The sequence below is a fragment of the Diadema setosum genome, chromosome 18, assembly GCF_964275005.1.
Source record: "Diadema setosum chromosome 18, eeDiaSeto1, whole genome shotgun sequence".
Classification (NCBI taxonomy): domain Eukaryota; kingdom Metazoa; phylum Echinodermata; class Echinoidea; order Diadematoida; family Diadematidae; genus Diadema; species Diadema setosum.
The window spans coordinates 4,516,042-4,534,172 of record NC_092702.1 but is presented as its reverse complement, the minus strand read 5'-3'; the positions used below and the strand labels follow the sequence as shown (position 1 = coordinate 4,534,172).

Here is an 18,131-nt window from a genome sequence, read left to right as displayed (position 1 = left end):
CTGTGAATTGCCTTGTGACCTAGTGAATTGTAATCTTTAAAAAAAAAAAGTAATTTTGAAATGATTCCTCTATCCTCCACCAAGGCTCCTGTTGCGTCGCCCAGTGAAGGACCTGTTGCCCTGCCCGGCGGCATGGCAGCCCCTCACATGTCTCTGGCCATGGGGCAGGGTGAGATGGGTGGAGGCGGACCAGGAGGGCCAGATGGCAGAGGTTTGTGGAAGCCAGGATGATATTAACCATTTATTGTAGTCATTATTATTGCTTAGACATTGTCCTATCTTGACAAGCTTGTTTAGGAGCTTGTTCAAAAATATTGTTACATTTATGTATCCCTCCACCCCTCCCCCCCCCAAGAGTTTGCTCCAATGCAAGTCATACAGACATATTCAGGTGAAAGAATACAGTAGTCTGACTTTAAGGCCATTAAGAAGTGACAGAGATTAGTACAATTATATGATCCCTCTATTCAGTGACAGTTGGTTTCAGGATATTTGTACTTAGTGATGAAGAGAGCATTGTAAGAGGTAACCCTCAAATAAAACAAGTTGTTTCCTGTAGCATTTCCCATCGGCTACTTACTCTATACAACATGTACATGTATGTGATGAAGTTGTGGCGATGTGGCTTCCTCAAGTATGCGATGAAATATTAATAAAACATGTAGCCCTATCGCCATTCTGAACTGGCTCTTTTCATTATTCTTTTCATTATTGGATAAATACTGTGTTCCATTACATAATCAAGAACATTTGCTCATGACTTTTCAGGTACAGTAGAGAGCTTCCATATAGCCAGTAACCTACATTGTACAGGAAATCAGAATTGATGTACTTATTTCTGTGTTATACGTATGCCATCGGCTTGATAGTGATAGTATAGACTGGGCATGAGTTGCGTCAATGAATAAATCATCGTGAGTGCAAATGATAGGATTTTCCATCATGAATGAAAATCTTGACCCAGGGGAGCAATGATTTCCCACTGGTGTTTTGAAATGGCAGATACAATTGTATGATGGGTCTTGACATATCTTAAATGTCATCTCTGTAATCCATCGGACATTTGGAACGACGAACAAAGTGCAGTCAAACATAATTTCTCAGATCATTAGAAGCGATGGGGATTGAATCTTCTGAAGAATATTGTATATAGTAACACAGCTCTCGTGTGTCTTTGTTTGCAACAGACAGCTACGATGGTGGCATGCCTTCCTACCAGAGAGGCTTCTACGACAGGCAAGGGGACAAGCGCAAGCTGGAGGAGGTACGGCATTACCAGTCAGAATTTGCCCACTTAGGATGTTACTGTTCCTGCATAAACTGTAATGTACCCTTAATTAAACTAGTGAGCTAATCTCTAAGACATTGCTATTCTTATGGCATGTGATGATTTTGTTGTGTGCTCCATTATTTCCCCCTCCCCTTTCCCCACCCCCCCCCCTTTCTCCCCCCAAAAAAGAGATTAAAAAGATAAAAAAAAGATTTTGTCACGACGTGAAATTATATTATTGCTCCATGAAGGAACATGTTTTTTTTTTTTCTGTGTGTGTTTGTAGCGGGTCTAGTATCATATTGTGTGATGACTGCATGCCTGAAAGCTAGAGTGCGAGCTTTGTTCTTTGTCTGTCTTTCCAAACTTCTTATTAGGTTGAAAATGGAAAGTTCCAGCATATTTCATTCTCTTTTAGATCATTACTATTACAAGACAGACAAGAACTTGTTGGCAGTGGGCTCAACAGCATCTTCAAGCTCTTGTGGTCATGTGTAGAGCATCCAGTTGTAATGTCAGCCACAAAAAATAGACAACCTCGAAATGGGTAACAAATCAGAAAAGAGAAGGGCTGTGAATCCACATGATTTGTTAATATGCAAGTAGTCCTTGTTCATAACGAATAATTTTTCATTCTCCTAAATTATGGACCTAATGATAAGCAAGTCAAGATTTTGTGGAGTGTGGACTTGTTAATAGTTCAAATGAAAGCACTACATGCATGCATTTGCTGACAGTCATTTATAATTTAAGTAGATGTGAATCAAGGAATACCATGAAGTTTGTTACGCCCTTTATTTACCTTTTGATATGTACCTTCAAAGGCGGAAGGGGCCGACATGAATGCCGGTATCCATGGCAACTGGACCATCAGCAATGCCAAGTCACGCCTCCACCAGTTCTTGCAGACCAATAAGATTCAGGCGGACTATAAGTATACTCCGGTTGGTCAGGATCACAACAGGTATGATAGAGGAAATCACCCAGCAGTGCTTGCAAATTGACTACTTCTTGTCTTTAACAACTGCTAACAGCTGAAATGCAGAAATGTTTAATTGAGTAAACACTGATGAACAAATGACCAAACAGGGGTTTTGGATATCATCTTTTTTATTAGAAAAGTTTCAGAAGAGAGAGAGAACAAAAATAAAAATAAAAGAAATTAGCCTCAGATCACAAAATTTTTGGAACTTGTTTGAGGTACTTGGCAAGATTTTCTTTCCTTGCATTCTCACAGGCAAATATTTTATGCAGTACCTGTGATCATAGATTTTAGCTTAGATTTAAAAACAATGACATGTACAGTACTTGCTATTGATGTTGACATAGACTTTGTTGCATGAATGGCAGCTTATAAGCTTGAGTCTGTTTGTTTGCAGATAGATTTCCCAGCACTCTTCACTATGCAACACAATGTACGAAAGGAATGCTATATTTCAGATGCCACACTAAAACTGTTTAAAGGCAGCCGGTCGTCGCAGGCGATTCGCAGCTCAGTAGAAAAGCACGACAAGCTGCTCCTCCCGTTATTGTACCCCCGTACGTACCGAATGCCGAACACGACGCTACGCAGCGCACCAGCGAAAACCTGATGGGGCACGAGCGCCGCGCGAGCTGTCCACTGTAATTTCAACATGGACGCCCGAATACCTACCGAATGGGGCCGAATGGGTGCATGCACAAAACCGCACAACAGCCATGCGCATGAAAATCTCTCCCGGTCCGCGACACAAGTATACTAGTAGTGAGAGCTGTAGGGTGTACGTACGTACGTATCTGGCTCCAGTCTCTGTTTATATGCACTATGGTGCCAATTTCAGCAATCTAGGCAATAATATTTAAAAATGTCTGAAAATATTATATAACAATATCATAAATTATTCATATATTACGTTGTTTAATATTTGGTATTTATAAATATGCTTTGATGAAGAAATATTAAAACTCTAAGCTTCATGTATAGCAAGTTGCAATGCATATGGCCATATGGCAGGTTGTTATGATCTCATCGTGCAATGTTGTCTGCTGCGTCAGCTGCATGTGTTATACGTACAGCTTACAGTACGTTGGGCCGGATCGTAACATAACAAAGTTGATAGAAAGTCGTCGGTACCGGTATGTCAGTATCAATATTGTGTGTGGTATGCGAGTACTGTTTGCAATAAAAAGTGCTGTACTGTTTCGGCTTAGCCTTGGCTTTGGTTTAGTAATGAAACCTCACAATGGAGATCAAACAGCCGTCCAACTCGAGGCAACGTATCTACCTGTACTTGTTTGACGCTATCGACGAGTGGAGAACGCAGAGAGACGTGTTCTTAGCTGGAGGACAAGTAAGAGACCGGAGGGGGAGGCTTCAGTGTCAGCGTGCCGATGAAAATTTTGCTTTCCACTTGCTGGAGTTGCATGAACAGTTTTGCAGGAATTTTTATTTAGAAAGTGCAAATTCGTGTTACGACATGCACGGTGGAATTGTGTTGCCACGGCTTACGCCAATCAAGCAACCCCAGCTGGCCAAGTCAACAACTTCAAGGAATCCAGATCCAGATGATGTGTAAGTAGAAGTCTACACATGAATCAGTGATTGAAGTGGAATTACTTTTTCTAATCTAGTATCAGTAACTTTAGGGCATTTGCGTTTGATCGACAAGTAGGCCTATTTTTCTATGTATAATTCCGCGTTCTCATTTATGTCAAATTATGATAATGCCGTAATTGAAATGACATTTGCTGGGTCAGTTTAATGTCATTAGTCCCATTAAATGAGAAGTTTTTCATATCAATCATGTTATGCAAATTCCCCAAGAATGGGATTTGCAAATAAATTAAAAAAAAATGAATAGATCTATCGCAAGCTCCATCATACATGTAGTCTAACCCAATAGATCTGGTAGAACTCTAACGTTTAAACAGGGGAACTAAAGGTTCAAAGATGATAGATCTAACAATAATAGATTCTAGTTTAGGCCCTACTTCGACTTAATGTCGGTTGGTGCACGGCCCCCTTCTATCACGGCCCATAGCCCGACCAGACACTGTTACGCTATGCGAAAACTCGACGTACCATGTACAGCGACTGGGCTGTGTATAGTTATCACGGCCACAGTTACACTGTGCAGTGCAACTGTGGCCGTTGGCCCTGCACGGGCACAGTCGCTTCCGGTCCCCGTCCTGAATTTACACACGCCAGGGCAAGTATGGTTGGACCTACTACTAATCGACCGCCTAATGTTTATCTGCTTGATAAGAATATTTAACACTGAAATTCACGTAAAAAAACTTGACCTACGTGATTGAGAAAATCCAGCTCTATCAAATGCCGTTGTTCCGTTTTCGATTCGAAGTTTCAGTGCAAAAATATCGCCGACGAACTTGCGTGGCCTCGTTTCAGCTCCCCGCGGTAAATCGCGGTAATAGGATCGACCGCTGTTTTTGCATTGACAATGCACGCAAACCGAGTTGTATTGAACACCGTGCTGTACGAAGCTTTTTAGAAGCCTTTTAGAAACTTCCATAGACGTTACATTGTGCTGTCATTACGATTCGGTGAAAATATTCATTTGAAATTTTGTCCTTGATTAAAACCATTAATGAACAATGAATTATCGCGTTTTCCCACACCATCCTCATCTACATTCAAAGCCAACCCATTTTTATGTGCTTTGCGCGCAGAGAAGTGCGTACTAAAGTGTTCAGTGCGCGAATTATACGCGGTCGGTTTCAATAAGGGTGGTCGATATGTAGTAGGGCTACACAAGACACAGGGTCTCCGACCCAATCGTCCGCGTTCAGAATGGACAACTCGGCGGTAATATCCGCTACCCATGACGATGTGTCATCGTCCATGATGGCCATGTACCCTACCTATATATAATCTGATCTGACGATTACAGTGTAGTTAACGACTGACGACGATCGACGGTGCGATGAAGAGAAGGCGTACACTGTAGTCGTACAAGTATAGGCAGCTAGCTACTATAGCTCATGCGAACATTGCATCACACAGTACCGTACCATACATTCAATTCACATTACACAAAACGTACTCCCCGCGCTCAGATCAATCAAGCGAGCAAACGAGATACTATAGCGCGATACATTGCTTTAGGGATGTCTTGCGCACACACACATTTCGCTTCGTAGCAACTTCGGAAGCGAGTTTACGTGCTGCCGCCCGCGGCTGAAATATGTCCATGTATCCTCGCGACTGGGTGTCTTTAAGATGCACTTTGTAATAACATTTTCTACATGAAAACCAAAAATAACCACCCCACACTGCCATAAAGTCCATATACATATATGCTTGTCATACAGAATGCTATATACCAGAGGTTGTGCGATCAGTAGTGTGTTTGCTTCATATGTTTATTACTGCTTTATAATCATCCTGCTTTTAGAATTTGCTTGATGCTCTTATTGGTGCAAGTAGCATTTTCTGGATAGGAAGAAAGATCTTGGAGTTCGAAAGTAAAGATGGGGTCTCTCTTAATTCACTGTTGTAAAAGAGATATTGTTGCCAATTTGTCTTGTCATTTATAGAGTGTCTGTGCAAGTGTTTCACTTTGAATGTTGATTGTACCGACTCATGACTGCACCGTTGTAATAACAGTGATATGAATTGTCTTCACAGGTGTTTGAGCTTTACAACAAGTAAAAAGAGAGTAGTCCTTCACTTATCACGGACCACTGTCATTGACAGAATCTAGTCCAATTTATCATCCTGAGAGTAGCTTAGTCATTTCATCCAAAGCATCCACTAGCTGTTGATTAGGGAACAGCAAAACAACAATTAATATAGAAGTTTATGGTGCCAGAATCATGGGAAAAAGGGAAAAGCAAAGTGGAGTGAAGATATGTCATGTGATACTCACCATTTGATCAGGTGATATGATCCTGATCACATGGTCTGTTATCACATGACATCTCTTGTCCTGAGCAAGTGTTGTCATGTGTGTGTTGGTTTTTTTCCCTGATCTCCTGACCATGGTTACTTATCTTATTTTAGCTAAAACTTTACCGCAATTTTTTTTAAATCAACTACAAATCTTGTAGGTGAATTAAAATCTGTACATGTTATTTAGAACATATGTAGCCAAAAGGAGTAAAAATGTACATGAAATTATTGCTATGATTTGGAGATCAGAGAAAAAGAAATTGTGGGAATGAAGAGCCCTATGCCAGAGGAAAAGCGACAAGCAATATGCAGTGAAGAAGTGTCATGTGCTACTCACCATGTAATCAGGTGATGTTATCTGGATCACATGGTTTGTAATCACATGACCCTTCTTATGACTCCTTGACCTCTCAGACAAATTGAAGAGCCTGAGCACTGTTCTGATCACTTGGCACAAGTCTAAATATTAGAACTTGGTGATATGTGACTCAAAATTGTTTACTGTGCATAGATTAAACATACATTTACAAATAGCTTGGACATTTTGTGTCTACTTCAAAGAGAATTCAGGCAGCTTTAGTCAAGGCTACAAGTTGCCACAAAAACAAGCATGTCCTGACAACCTTAGACTTTTGCCAAGAGGTTAGAATCAGTCATTAAATCAGTCTGGAGTTGTGTGTGTAACTTGCAGCTATTCAGTATCTTGAATATAAAATCAACTCCTGTCAAAGCCGATTGGATTGGTTGACAATGAAATCACTAAACACTTTATACATTACTCAAATTTAAAGGAAGATTTACTGTACAAAGAATTCCAACTGGACATGCTTGGTGTGAGGTCAAGTTTGTCCATGTTGCACCATGTTGATTGAAAACAAAAAAGAGAAGACTATGAACTTTGGTGTCTTAATCCAAAACACAAAGACATTCATGGGTTCACAGGGCAGCCATGCATGTGTGAGTTGCAGTGGCCCAATGCAGAGTATCACCTTATTTGGAATGATGGATTGCTATTTACATAGGACAAATGGCAGCTTAACTTCACTATTAAAAATCTATATTACCTTTCTAGCAAGACTTAAATGTTGCTTGAAGAACAGTACTCAAACTAATTTAAGCAGATATCTCCTTCCAGCTTGATTACGTCTTTGCTCATGAATTCTGACAAAGTGACTGGAATTGTTTTGAAGTTCATTTTTCACCTGAAATGTGATGAAATGAAAGATTTATAGATGATGTTATAGGTAATGCTCTTAGTGATGATATAAGGAAAGTCATATTTCTCTCTGAATCTGCCATTAAAAGAGCCTGTGATTGTAGCAATCCTGAACAATTTGTAAAACCGGTTGACTTCTGGAAGTAACTATATACCGAAAAGCAAAAACATACAGGTGATACACTGCATTACATGATAGTGCCACTTTAAAACTTTCTCATTGTCCAGCGTGGCTGCCCTCTGCACCCTGTGCAGTGGTTTAAAGGACTACACCATACGCTTGTGGCTTTTCCTGTGGTGGCTCTAAGAATGGGGTGGCGGGTGAGAGTACCATGGGGGGCCCCTCTGCTGATTTTTTTTTGGACCAGAACGGATGGCTTGACTGCTTTCCAGTTCACTGGAATTGGTTAGTATGATGTTGTGATATTCAGCTACAGTTGCATTTATTCCCCCTAGTAATGTCCCCGGATTATATAACAAGGACCCTGTTGCATAACACTATAGTAACTTCACAATGTATGGTAACTGTGCAATTAATGGTAACCATCAGTGATCTCTAGGCTTTGATTGGCTATGTACAGTAATAGTGATGCTGTGGTAGTTACCATTGGTATGCAGACTTACCATTAATTGTAAAGTTACCATAGTTTTATGCAATGGGCCAAGGTCTTGTCTGAATGCATCACTGCTTGTTATGCCCTCAAATTCAAGTTTTAGTTTGCCTCAGTTTAACCATCTGAAGGGTTACTGCATACGCCATCGATATATTTAGCGAGTCTGAATTTTGGCGAATTGGGACTTCAGGACGATTTTGCTAGTGGTTAAATTCACAATCATGCAGTACTGTACTAGACTGAGAAATGTACAATGTATATGTGTGTGTCACATTCATATCGGGATCAGAGTCACTATTTTCACATGTCTTTAATTTAGTGAATAGCACCTGACTTGGGCAATTCACGAAAATGAAAGTCTCGCGAAGTATTTGGCGTATACAGTATTCAGATGTATTGTAGGGCAAGAATTTATATATTGCACGTCAGAAGACACATCACACACAGTAAATTTACTTGAATCGAATTTTAAAATTACATACTTTGATATTCAGACTTTCATGCCTTTGTCTAAAAAAATATGTCATATGACTTGGTTTCTATGGTTTCAGCTCATCAGCAATTAAGATATATGTGACCCACTACAACAAAATTATCCTAAAGTCACTGACAGCTGAGCCGAGAAAATCGATGTTTGAAGTCACATCATCAAAATTGGTCAAGACAATTGGATTTCTGTTTTTGGCATAATTTTGTAGTCTAATGTTTTGTCTATCATCTGCCGAAATTTCGAAGCTAAATGATTAAAGAAAAGGCAAGAAATCAGCGTTTTTCTGGGCCATGATTTTCCGACTTTCAACGTAACAGAAATGTGTCCGAAGATTTGGATTTGGCGCCGCAGCTAGACTCCGCCCCTAGCAACGAGGGAGTGATCTTATCGGTTAGTGCAAGGCACCCTGATTACAGATTGGTCGTGCATAGACCGCTGGCGCTAGGCTTGAATGAACATTGCGGAGGTCGCTAGGAGCATGCCTTCTATTGTCAAGCGATGAAAACTGTCTCACCTCCCCTTGATCATGATAGTGTAGGAAGGAAAACTTTGAAGGCATTTTTCTCGAAACTCTGATTTCCTCGACCACTTGACATGCGCTAATAATATCATCGATATCTCCGCAACCGAGTACTTTTATGAGTTGTGCTATTCATGAAATTAAAGTAGAGAGTAAGGGAATAATGTCATGCCATTTTCAGAAAATTGTCCTCCCCCGACTTTCAGATCCTTTTGTTGTAGCGGGTCACATATAGTACCAGTCATGGGCTTGCTCTCTGATTGGTCACGGTCTTTGCATAGATTGCACAGATGTTTTATGCGGTAACAAATACTTAATTTTTATTTAAGTGATTTACTCTAATTTTGGTACTTTGTATGGTATATTGTATCTGTGAAAGTGTTTTTCATATGGATACATGTATGAGTCATACCAAGAGAATTGATATGCATGTTCATACAGTCCATAGCAGATATGTACATGTTATGTGTATTTATACCTATGTCAAAAAGAAAGAATTACATCTGTGATATGAATGTATGAACCTGAGAAAAGTACAAGTGTATGGATATACATGGGCACATAGTCTGTGTGTCTGCAGACTCGAAACATGAAAATGTACAAAAATTATTTATGTTAATGATTTTATCTCACCATTTTATTTTTGTATGCGATTTTGAGTCAGAAATTGTATTGCTGTGTGTGAGTTTCAAGATAATGATTCGAATTATTGAGTATTTGTACTCAAAAGCAATGAAAAGAATATCTACTCCACAGACCTCACATTTGAATCAACTCATTTTTCAGATCTTTCTACGCTGAGATGTCGATTCACATCAATTCCATTCGCCGCAGTAAGTGAAAAAAACAAAAAGAAAAAAAGAAAGATTGGCTAGTTATTGGTCTATCAGTGTGAAACAACCCTCTATGTAGTAGCAAGAGTTAGAATGCAACCTTCGATATGAGAAATTGTAGTTAACTTTGATAAGCCTGTTTCACAACTCTTTGAAATTCAGAATTATTCTGTTGCTGTTTTCAGTGGTATGCTGTATCCTGTAGCTTACATCATTTATTATCTCAGAATCACATACTAGGTATGTGTATCTCCAAAAAATATGATTCAAAATATATTTGCATGCTGTGGTATTCTAGACCATTATTGCATTTATACAGTTATGTATGAGGCATGCTTTCTGCATATAAACAATGCGTATTGTCCAGAGAAGTTGAATATGGGTTGACAATCCTCATAAATAACAAAGCGAAAAATGATAAATATGCTTTTTGCAATTTTCTCATGTTTTGCTCGGATGGTTGGAGTTGTCATCCATTTCTGTTCCTCTAATGGTACACATTGTATGTGTACATCTTGTTCTAGTTAATAGTTAAATGAGAAAATTTTAGCATGCGCTGCTGCATGTACCTCAGTCATGACAAGGTAGACAATTTTTGTCGAGCCCACCGGAGGTGAGGGGAGACTAAGGGATCGCCTGCGGCGTCTGTCCGTCCGTCGTCCGTCCGTCGTCTGTCCGTCCATCCATCTGTCGTCTGTCCGTAACGCTACAAAAACTTCAATAATTCTTTATTCTGGACTTCAATTGCAATCAAACTTCGAGGGAAGAGGGGTCATACAAAGTTTCACATTTTACCATAAATGAAGGTCACCTCAAGGTCAAAGCTCACAGGCAGGGGTCAATGAACTTTAAGGCCCAATGTTAAGTTTTTATGGCACGTTTCTTTTTTGCCATAAATTTTCACCCTTTTATATCTCTTTTTATCTGTTATATCTCTTTTTTTTTATTGTTTAATATCCCATTCGCATACAATTTCTTGTACGCGAATGGGCGAGACACATTATGGCACTTGCCTTGTTTTTTTTTTGGGGGGGGGGGAGGGGGATGATACCTCCATTATTGGTAGCAGTGGAGGACTGACCATTACTTCACATTTGTCTTGTGTTAGCCATTCATGCGAGGGAGCAGGGGTCCAACAAGAAGACGGCCTCCTTGTCTTGTGCCCTCTCTCTGGTCCGACAGCTGTACCATCTCAAACAGATTGAGGCTTTCAGCGGAGAGCGGAAAGCCAAGAAGGCTGACTCGGTGAGTTCTCTGACAATTAATCTGCCACAGGTTTTGTCAAAGCTTGCAAAAAAACACCTCTTAATTAATGATATAGAAGTACTCTTAACTTTCAGTATCAGCCCTCCAAATGTCTATAAAAATCTGCAGTTGGTATTTGAAACAGCATGTACAGGTAAGGGTGCACATGCGTATTATCAGATGTAGGTGGCTTCCAAGCGCAAGAATTTTTAGATCAAATAACGCACAAATTCCCTATGTTTATGTTGCAGCATGCAGCATAGTCACAGATTTATAGATCATCAAAAATATTTTCTGTGTCACATTAACACTGGTTAAATGCTTGAGTAACTCCCATCAAATCCACAGATTCCACTGATTGAATAAGTAAGTCCACCTCCCCTTATAAGCCCCTAAGTCACCCCCCCCCCCCCCTGCGGAATGTTTGTTTATTATTGTTTATTTGTGTTTTGTTTGTCTGTGTGTTTGTTTGTTTACAGACCCCAAAGTGGGGGACTGCATGCTTCATCGAAGTTTGTCATCTACAGGTTTGATGATTGACTACAAAATTCATATTTCCATTCTTTCTTTCTTTTCTTTTTGGTCATAGCTGGAGCCATATACTGTGTCCTTACTACGGGATGTTGAGGATCGCCTCTCCAACGTTCTCTTTGAGCTGAACCTTAACCAAGTCCCACCTCCTTCAAATCCTGTAAGTTTACCCATGGTGGAGCCTCAATAGTTGGTAGCACATAGGATGTGAATCTACATGCAGCAGAATACACCAATATATATCTTTCTCACTTATTTGCTTTGTCTATAAGATCATCAATGTCCAGAGTTAGGACATACGTAGATTCCTACCCGAATGTGAACCTTGAAAGGAATACAATGATTGAAGGAAGAAAGCAGAAATGGATTTCGATATGCCAGAAAGTGCCTTGTACACCTGAACTAGGGAATCAATGCATAATGATAGGATCCACTGATCAAAACTATGTAAAGACTAACTCAGCTTAGTAGACCTATCCTTCCAAAAGAATTTATTGTATGTTTTTTGTTTGTTTGTTTGTTTTCTTTGCTTCATTAAGTCAATATACGTGTATTAAAGTCAAACCTGTCTATAGTGGCTTCCCCAGGGTAAACAATAATCTTAGGATGGCGTAAACAAACCATTTTTTAAACAGACTGAAATGACAGTACAGGTAGGTGATGAGAGAGGTTACTACTCTGACAAGTAGAACCTGAATGAATGCAGTCATTTATCTTTGTGTGTGTGTGTGTCATCTTAAAAATATGAATGAATTCTGAAGAACGTCAATAATCACTCATGATTTTAATGATAAGCAGTCTGTTGTATACTGTAAAATTGGATACTTTTCTGCTACTAATTTTTCACGCTTGGCAGGCAAAGAAGTGTCTCATATGTTTTTAATTCTGCAGAGTCGAGACATCGACTACTGGAACATATGGTACGCAAAAATATTCTTGTGCTTTTATTTTCGCACTAGCTTCTGGTTGCGCAAAATGGAAAAAATTTCAACACCGCGAAAATTTCCACTTTTACAGTATCGCATTTCCAATCAAACTGATCAATGCACTTTAACTTGGTAAAATTGTCTCAACGACCAAGTCAAAAAGAATGATTCTTGTCCCCACTGACAGGAGGAAGTAGTGTTGCTGAGCGCCGACACCAAGAACCAGCAATTTGACAACCCTGAGGGACCCAGGGGAAGCTCGGGTGTGTCCTGGTCTCCACCCATGAACAACTGGAATCCCTGGCTCAACTGTAACATCGATGAAGGTCCCCTGGCGCATGTTAGTCCTTTTCCACTTGCCTTTGATATCAGATCATGCGAATGCCGTCAGTGTATGGGGAGTGAGCAGCATTTGTATACCAGTAGAACTTAATTTCACATTCAAAATATTCCATTCCATAATTAAATCATGATATTGCCTGTGTGGAATGTCTGCTAATAAATCTGGAATCTGTAGCTCGACTGTAACATCGACAATGGTCCCCTAGTGCATGTGAGTCTTCTCACTTGTCGTGGACAGCAGTTTGGTTGAATGTCATCTGTGCTTAGGACATAAGCAATATTTGTATGCCAAGAGTCCTTCATTTTCCATGCTGTAATAAAATCATGTTGCCAGTGTGGAATGTCAGCTCATAAAATGAAGCATTTTCCAAAATGGAGGAATAGGTGTTTTTAATTTGTGTAAGCTGTAATACTAAGTATATGTAGAAAATGCTGCTTGTCAATGCATATTATATATTATACCTTGTCCTAACAAATGGGAGAGCCAATGGAAATATTGCAACTGATCGACAGATTGCCCTTCGGCAATGCAAGTAGCACTTTCATTTCATCTGTTGTCTGTTTGTGATTGCTGTGCTCAAGTACACTCATATCTTCACTCAATATGCATTACTTTGCTACGATCATCAATTTGCATCATTATAAGGAATGCAGTTGACTGTGATTGTTTAGCAATATATCCTGCAGGCTTTATTGAAAATTTGCCATTATAGTTTACATAGATACCATGACACTGCTCAAAACCAGTGTGTACTCTCTGTTGCCTGCATTCATGTTGGGATAATTTACCCCTGTAAATCTTCCCTCAGATGACCCTTGAGCAAGTCAGTGCAGAATTGCAGCAAGAGTATCGGGGAAAAGAAGCCATGTCAGAATTCAGAAAGGTAAGACGTTAGTTTCTTCTAATAGTCACAAGTGTCTTTGCTCGCAAATTCTTGGAATATATTTCTTGCACAGCCATTCATCAAAGGATGTAAAGAATCTTGTTCTTCATAACCTCAGGTCCATAGTTAGTCATAAATGTGTTTCAAAAGTAAAGAAATGGTACATATTTTGCAATGATAAGATCTGTGTTCTGCAGTGGATTTAGATTAATGTTTGAAAGATGCTGCATTTTGATTGATTTTGATTCATCCAGATGATGATTTTGATCCATTTTGATTCATTCAGATGATGCAAGCAACATCTGGATGAATATCGCACATAATTAACAAACCGTAGTTCCACCATGCAGCTAAGTGGTGGACACATGTGTTGGCTATCAATGAAATTTCAACAATTCATGTGTATTTGTGTGGGTGATATCAACTTTGATCATGAATACAATGCACATTGAAAGACTGCGATTTACTTTAGTTGAGTACATAATTTTTCAACACAACTGCATTGCTATTTTACTGTTTTTGTCTCTTTAGACTTTGAAGTGTTGCTTGTTATTTTCAGTCATTCCAATAATGATAATGATGAGTTAGGCTCACATCACATTTGATGGACATCCTCTTTTTGTTTCAAACTAAAATCCATAGATATTAGACGATAAGTTAGATTAATAATATTTCTTTAAAAGTGACAGTTGAAACCATCAAGTAAGTAAGTGGAGAGAAATCAGTGACTTTCTACAATTGTTTTTGATTTCCTGTTTTATAATGTAGATCCAGGAAGAGCGTCATCAATTGCCCATTGTCCAGTCAGAACGGCAGATTCTGGATGCCATTGACCATAACCCTGTGGTGGTCATCAGGGGTGCCACTGGGTGTGGTAAGACCACTCAGGTGCCCCAGTTCATCCTGGACAGTTTCATCAGGGCAGGGCGGGGTGCAGAGTGTAATCTTTGCATCACCCAGGTGAGAACATGTAATACTCTTTATCTGTCATGTAATACCTGTAGTATGTTAATCTTGAGATAGTGGCTGGTTGTAACAGATACTATTGTAAGCTATGATATTCTTACAGATGGTTAACTGTTGTTTGTTTGTTTTTTCAGTAATATCTTTTTCAAGGTTTAATTGTTCTCAACTTACGCATGTGTGGTCTGTGTAACAATTTGAAGAGCTTGATATATTTTCAGGGTCATTTGCAAATGCTTTGGTGATTCATTGATCTGGCATATGTACGAGAAGTATTTCATCAGTGGCTTTCTTTGCTCTGTCTCCACAGCCTCGGCGAATCAGTGCCATTTCTATTGCTGAGCGTGTGGCGTTTGAACGCAGTGAACCCCTTGGTGTCAGTACAGGCTACTCCGTCCGATTTGACACCGTGAGACCACGTCCACTTGGTGCTATGGTCTTCATGACAGTCGGTAGGTTCACCTTTTACTCATTTAAAGACCCTGTAGTGTGGGGATACCATGGAGTAGAAAGACTGGCCCCGGATTAGGTATATTCGAGAATCCACATAACAAATTGTGAACAGCTTCATCACTTATTTGTGTAAGTACACACACACAGCCAATCAATCTTGACTGGAGTCAACCGTTACTGATGAGCATTCGCTCCAAAGCACATATTCGCCGACCGATGCTATTTGTGGTTTTCGAATGTACTCCGGTAGGCAACAAATTAATTGAGCCACCCATGAATCCCGTGCTATCAGGTCATTAAGATACTTTGTCAAGTCCTTTGATACGTGAGCAGAAAAAGGGGAGGGAGGAGATTGCATTTTGCTCTTTTCATTTTCTCTTTCAATCATCGCAAATATTGTGACTTTTCTTAGTATATGATAATGTTCTCATATTCATTTCTGTTTCCATTTGCCTACATAGTTTTTGTGTTGCTCTGATGACGTGTTTGGTATCTCCCTTTTCTAGTAAATGCAGCAGATTATATTATAACCCCTTCCGCTATGACATCATATTTTTCTTCAATCATGATGTGATAGTGCAGTGATTATGATATGATGAAGGATTTGATATCTATGACGTACATTGGTCTCTTTCTTCCCCCAAAACAGGCATCATCACAAATATATATATGCATGTGCATGTTGTGAGAGAGATTATCAGTTGAAATCATTTTCAGTCTGCCAGTATCATGCCAATACTGGGTAGAGACACCAAGAGAAAATGGGAGATTTTCTTTGATTTATGTAATTATTTATTTTTAAATTTCTTTAACAGGTACCTTGCTGAGGAAGCTGGAGGCTGGTCTTCGTGGCATCTCTCATGTGATTGTTGATGAGATCCATGAAAGAGATCTTAATGTGAGTTTTTTATGTGTGTGTTTGTCTTCCCCTAGAGCCATCAAATATTTAGTTGGTGTAATGTGTGTGTCTGGTTGTTTTTATCTTTGTGTATTCATTTGTAAAAATATTATCAAAATGCTGATCAATGAAGACAATGCTGTTGCCATTAGTTGGTACACGATGTGAAGAGATGTCTCTAATAACTGAAAGGCACTGTGTGGTGCAGATCAAAATGCATTTGAAAGGGTCTGTGTTTGCGTGGGTGGAGTACAGATAGTCCATGGTGCCATAATTAAGGAGCCAATCAGGGACGGAAGGGGGATAGAGCAATAGAGATAGAGAGCAAACAAAGGGAAAAGTAATGTAAGGCCAGTGATGATCCGTAAGCTCACGCATGGGCAACCTGTGATGGATAAAGATGAGTGGGGAGGCAACACCAAATAAGATGACATAACATTTGCTCCTGTGACAGTTGCTCCAGTCTTATTTTCTCCAAGAACTTTGGGTAAGGGTTGTGATAGGGTTTTAGGTTTAGTATGATGTGAGGATTAGCATTAGGTCTAGGGTTATGTTTGTGGGTAGAATCTATGTTTGGCTAATAGTGTGCAGATATTTCATGGGAGCAATTGCCGCAGGAGCAAATGTCATGGAGCCCAAACAAGATGCATAGAAAAACCCTTATGCCGATGTAGAAAAGTGTGACAAAAGAAATAGAGGTTGGAGCCAACTTATGTGCACTAATACATAACATATGATGCAGTATAACATTATATTTTTCTTCATTTCATGAAATGAATGCATGTAATTTGTATATTTTTATGGTTGTTATATCTCATCACACCATCAGACTGACTTCCTCCTTGTGGTGTTGCGTGACATGCTGAACGCCAACCCAGGCATGAGGATTATCTTGATGTCAGCCACCATTGACACCACGATGTTTAGCCACTACTTCCTCGACTGCCCCGTCATTGAGGTCTACGGCAGGGCACATCCAGTGCAAGGTAAGAATAATTTAATGTGTCTTTCCGAGAAGTTTTCCACCAACAATCACCATACTTCACCTCATTAATGGGAAATTTTGAATACATCTCATCCACTTGATAGAAAATCAATGTACAGACTTATCAAGTGTTTTGGTAACTGAAGATTAAACACAATTGGTATTATGGCATTCAATCAAATGTGTTTTATATGCTAGAAAATGTTAGAGGAATTACAACTTTATAATTTCTTTGTCGGGAAGAATGAGTATAAATTCATGAGCAGCCATCTCAAGACACACTTAATTGGGTTGGGACAACTCTCTATGGATGTTCCATTTAATCTTTAAAGTTGTTATTCGCATCTGAGGCATTAACAGGTAAACATTTGGCAGCTGATAGGTACAGCTGTAGATTCAATGTTGAACAAAATGATTCACTAAAAACACAAACAAACAAAGACCAATCCTAACCATATTGCCTGGATATAATGCCTTTATATATGTGTATGCCCCCCATGTCAACCTACCAATCACATTTCACACGTAATACTAGCTTTTATATTGGGCATATCAGACTTGTTAAGAATATCAGTGCACTTTACAGACTATTAAGATCTAATTTCAGATTAAAACACTGTCAATGCAGCAGTTTAGTAAGCCTAGACACGTTAGTTACCGTATATTATTATTATTATTATTTTTTTTTTTTTTTTAATGACTGAATACATTCTTCCGATCATATCAAATGCTTAAGGCCTAAATAAAGTTGGTGTGTCTGGCTCATTACACAGACAGCACACACACACACATTCTGATTGCTCAATAAGCTGGCAACCAGCAGTGTCTATTAACATTAACCTGAAATAGTATGAACTGCAAAATGTGTTCTTGGGTGTATTACGCAAGATGCTTGACATTAGTCCTCAATACAGTAGTGCTTTGTATGACCAATTTGACATGTTTCTGTGACTCAAATTTCAGAGTACTACCTGGAAGACATCGTCCAGATGCTTGGTTTTGTGCCTACCATGGATCGGAGGAGGAAGAGGAGGGATGATGATGACGATGATGCGGATGATGAGGTGAGA

At 39.4% G+C, this 18,131-nt stretch overlaps 1 protein-coding gene across 1 annotated transcript in view; it reads left to right on the top strand.

Moving 5' to 3' along the window:
- The window catches only part of LOC140241937 (ATP-dependent RNA helicase A protein-like), a 38,932-nt gene that overhangs the window by 2,683 nt on the left and 18,118 nt on the right, over window positions 1-18,131 (top strand). The window contains exons 4-16 of the mRNA XM_072321684.1: window positions 85-211; window positions 1,188-1,264; window positions 2,095-2,234; window positions 9,788-9,834; window positions 10,943-11,079; window positions 11,669-11,770; window positions 12,724-12,876; window positions 13,688-13,762; window positions 14,531-14,722; window positions 15,036-15,177; window positions 15,994-16,076; window positions 16,906-17,062; window positions 18,025-18,125. Coding sequence (XP_072177785.1) covers window positions 85-211; window positions 1,188-1,264; window positions 2,095-2,234; window positions 9,788-9,834; window positions 10,943-11,079; window positions 11,669-11,770; window positions 12,724-12,876; window positions 13,688-13,762; window positions 14,531-14,722; window positions 15,036-15,177; window positions 15,994-16,076; window positions 16,906-17,062; window positions 18,025-18,125 — 1,533 coding nt within the window. The remainder of the gene's footprint in view (window positions 1-84; window positions 212-1,187; window positions 1,265-2,094; window positions 2,235-9,787; window positions 9,835-10,942; window positions 11,080-11,668; window positions 11,771-12,723; window positions 12,877-13,687; window positions 13,763-14,530; window positions 14,723-15,035; window positions 15,178-15,993; window positions 16,077-16,905; window positions 17,063-18,024; window positions 18,126-18,131) is intronic.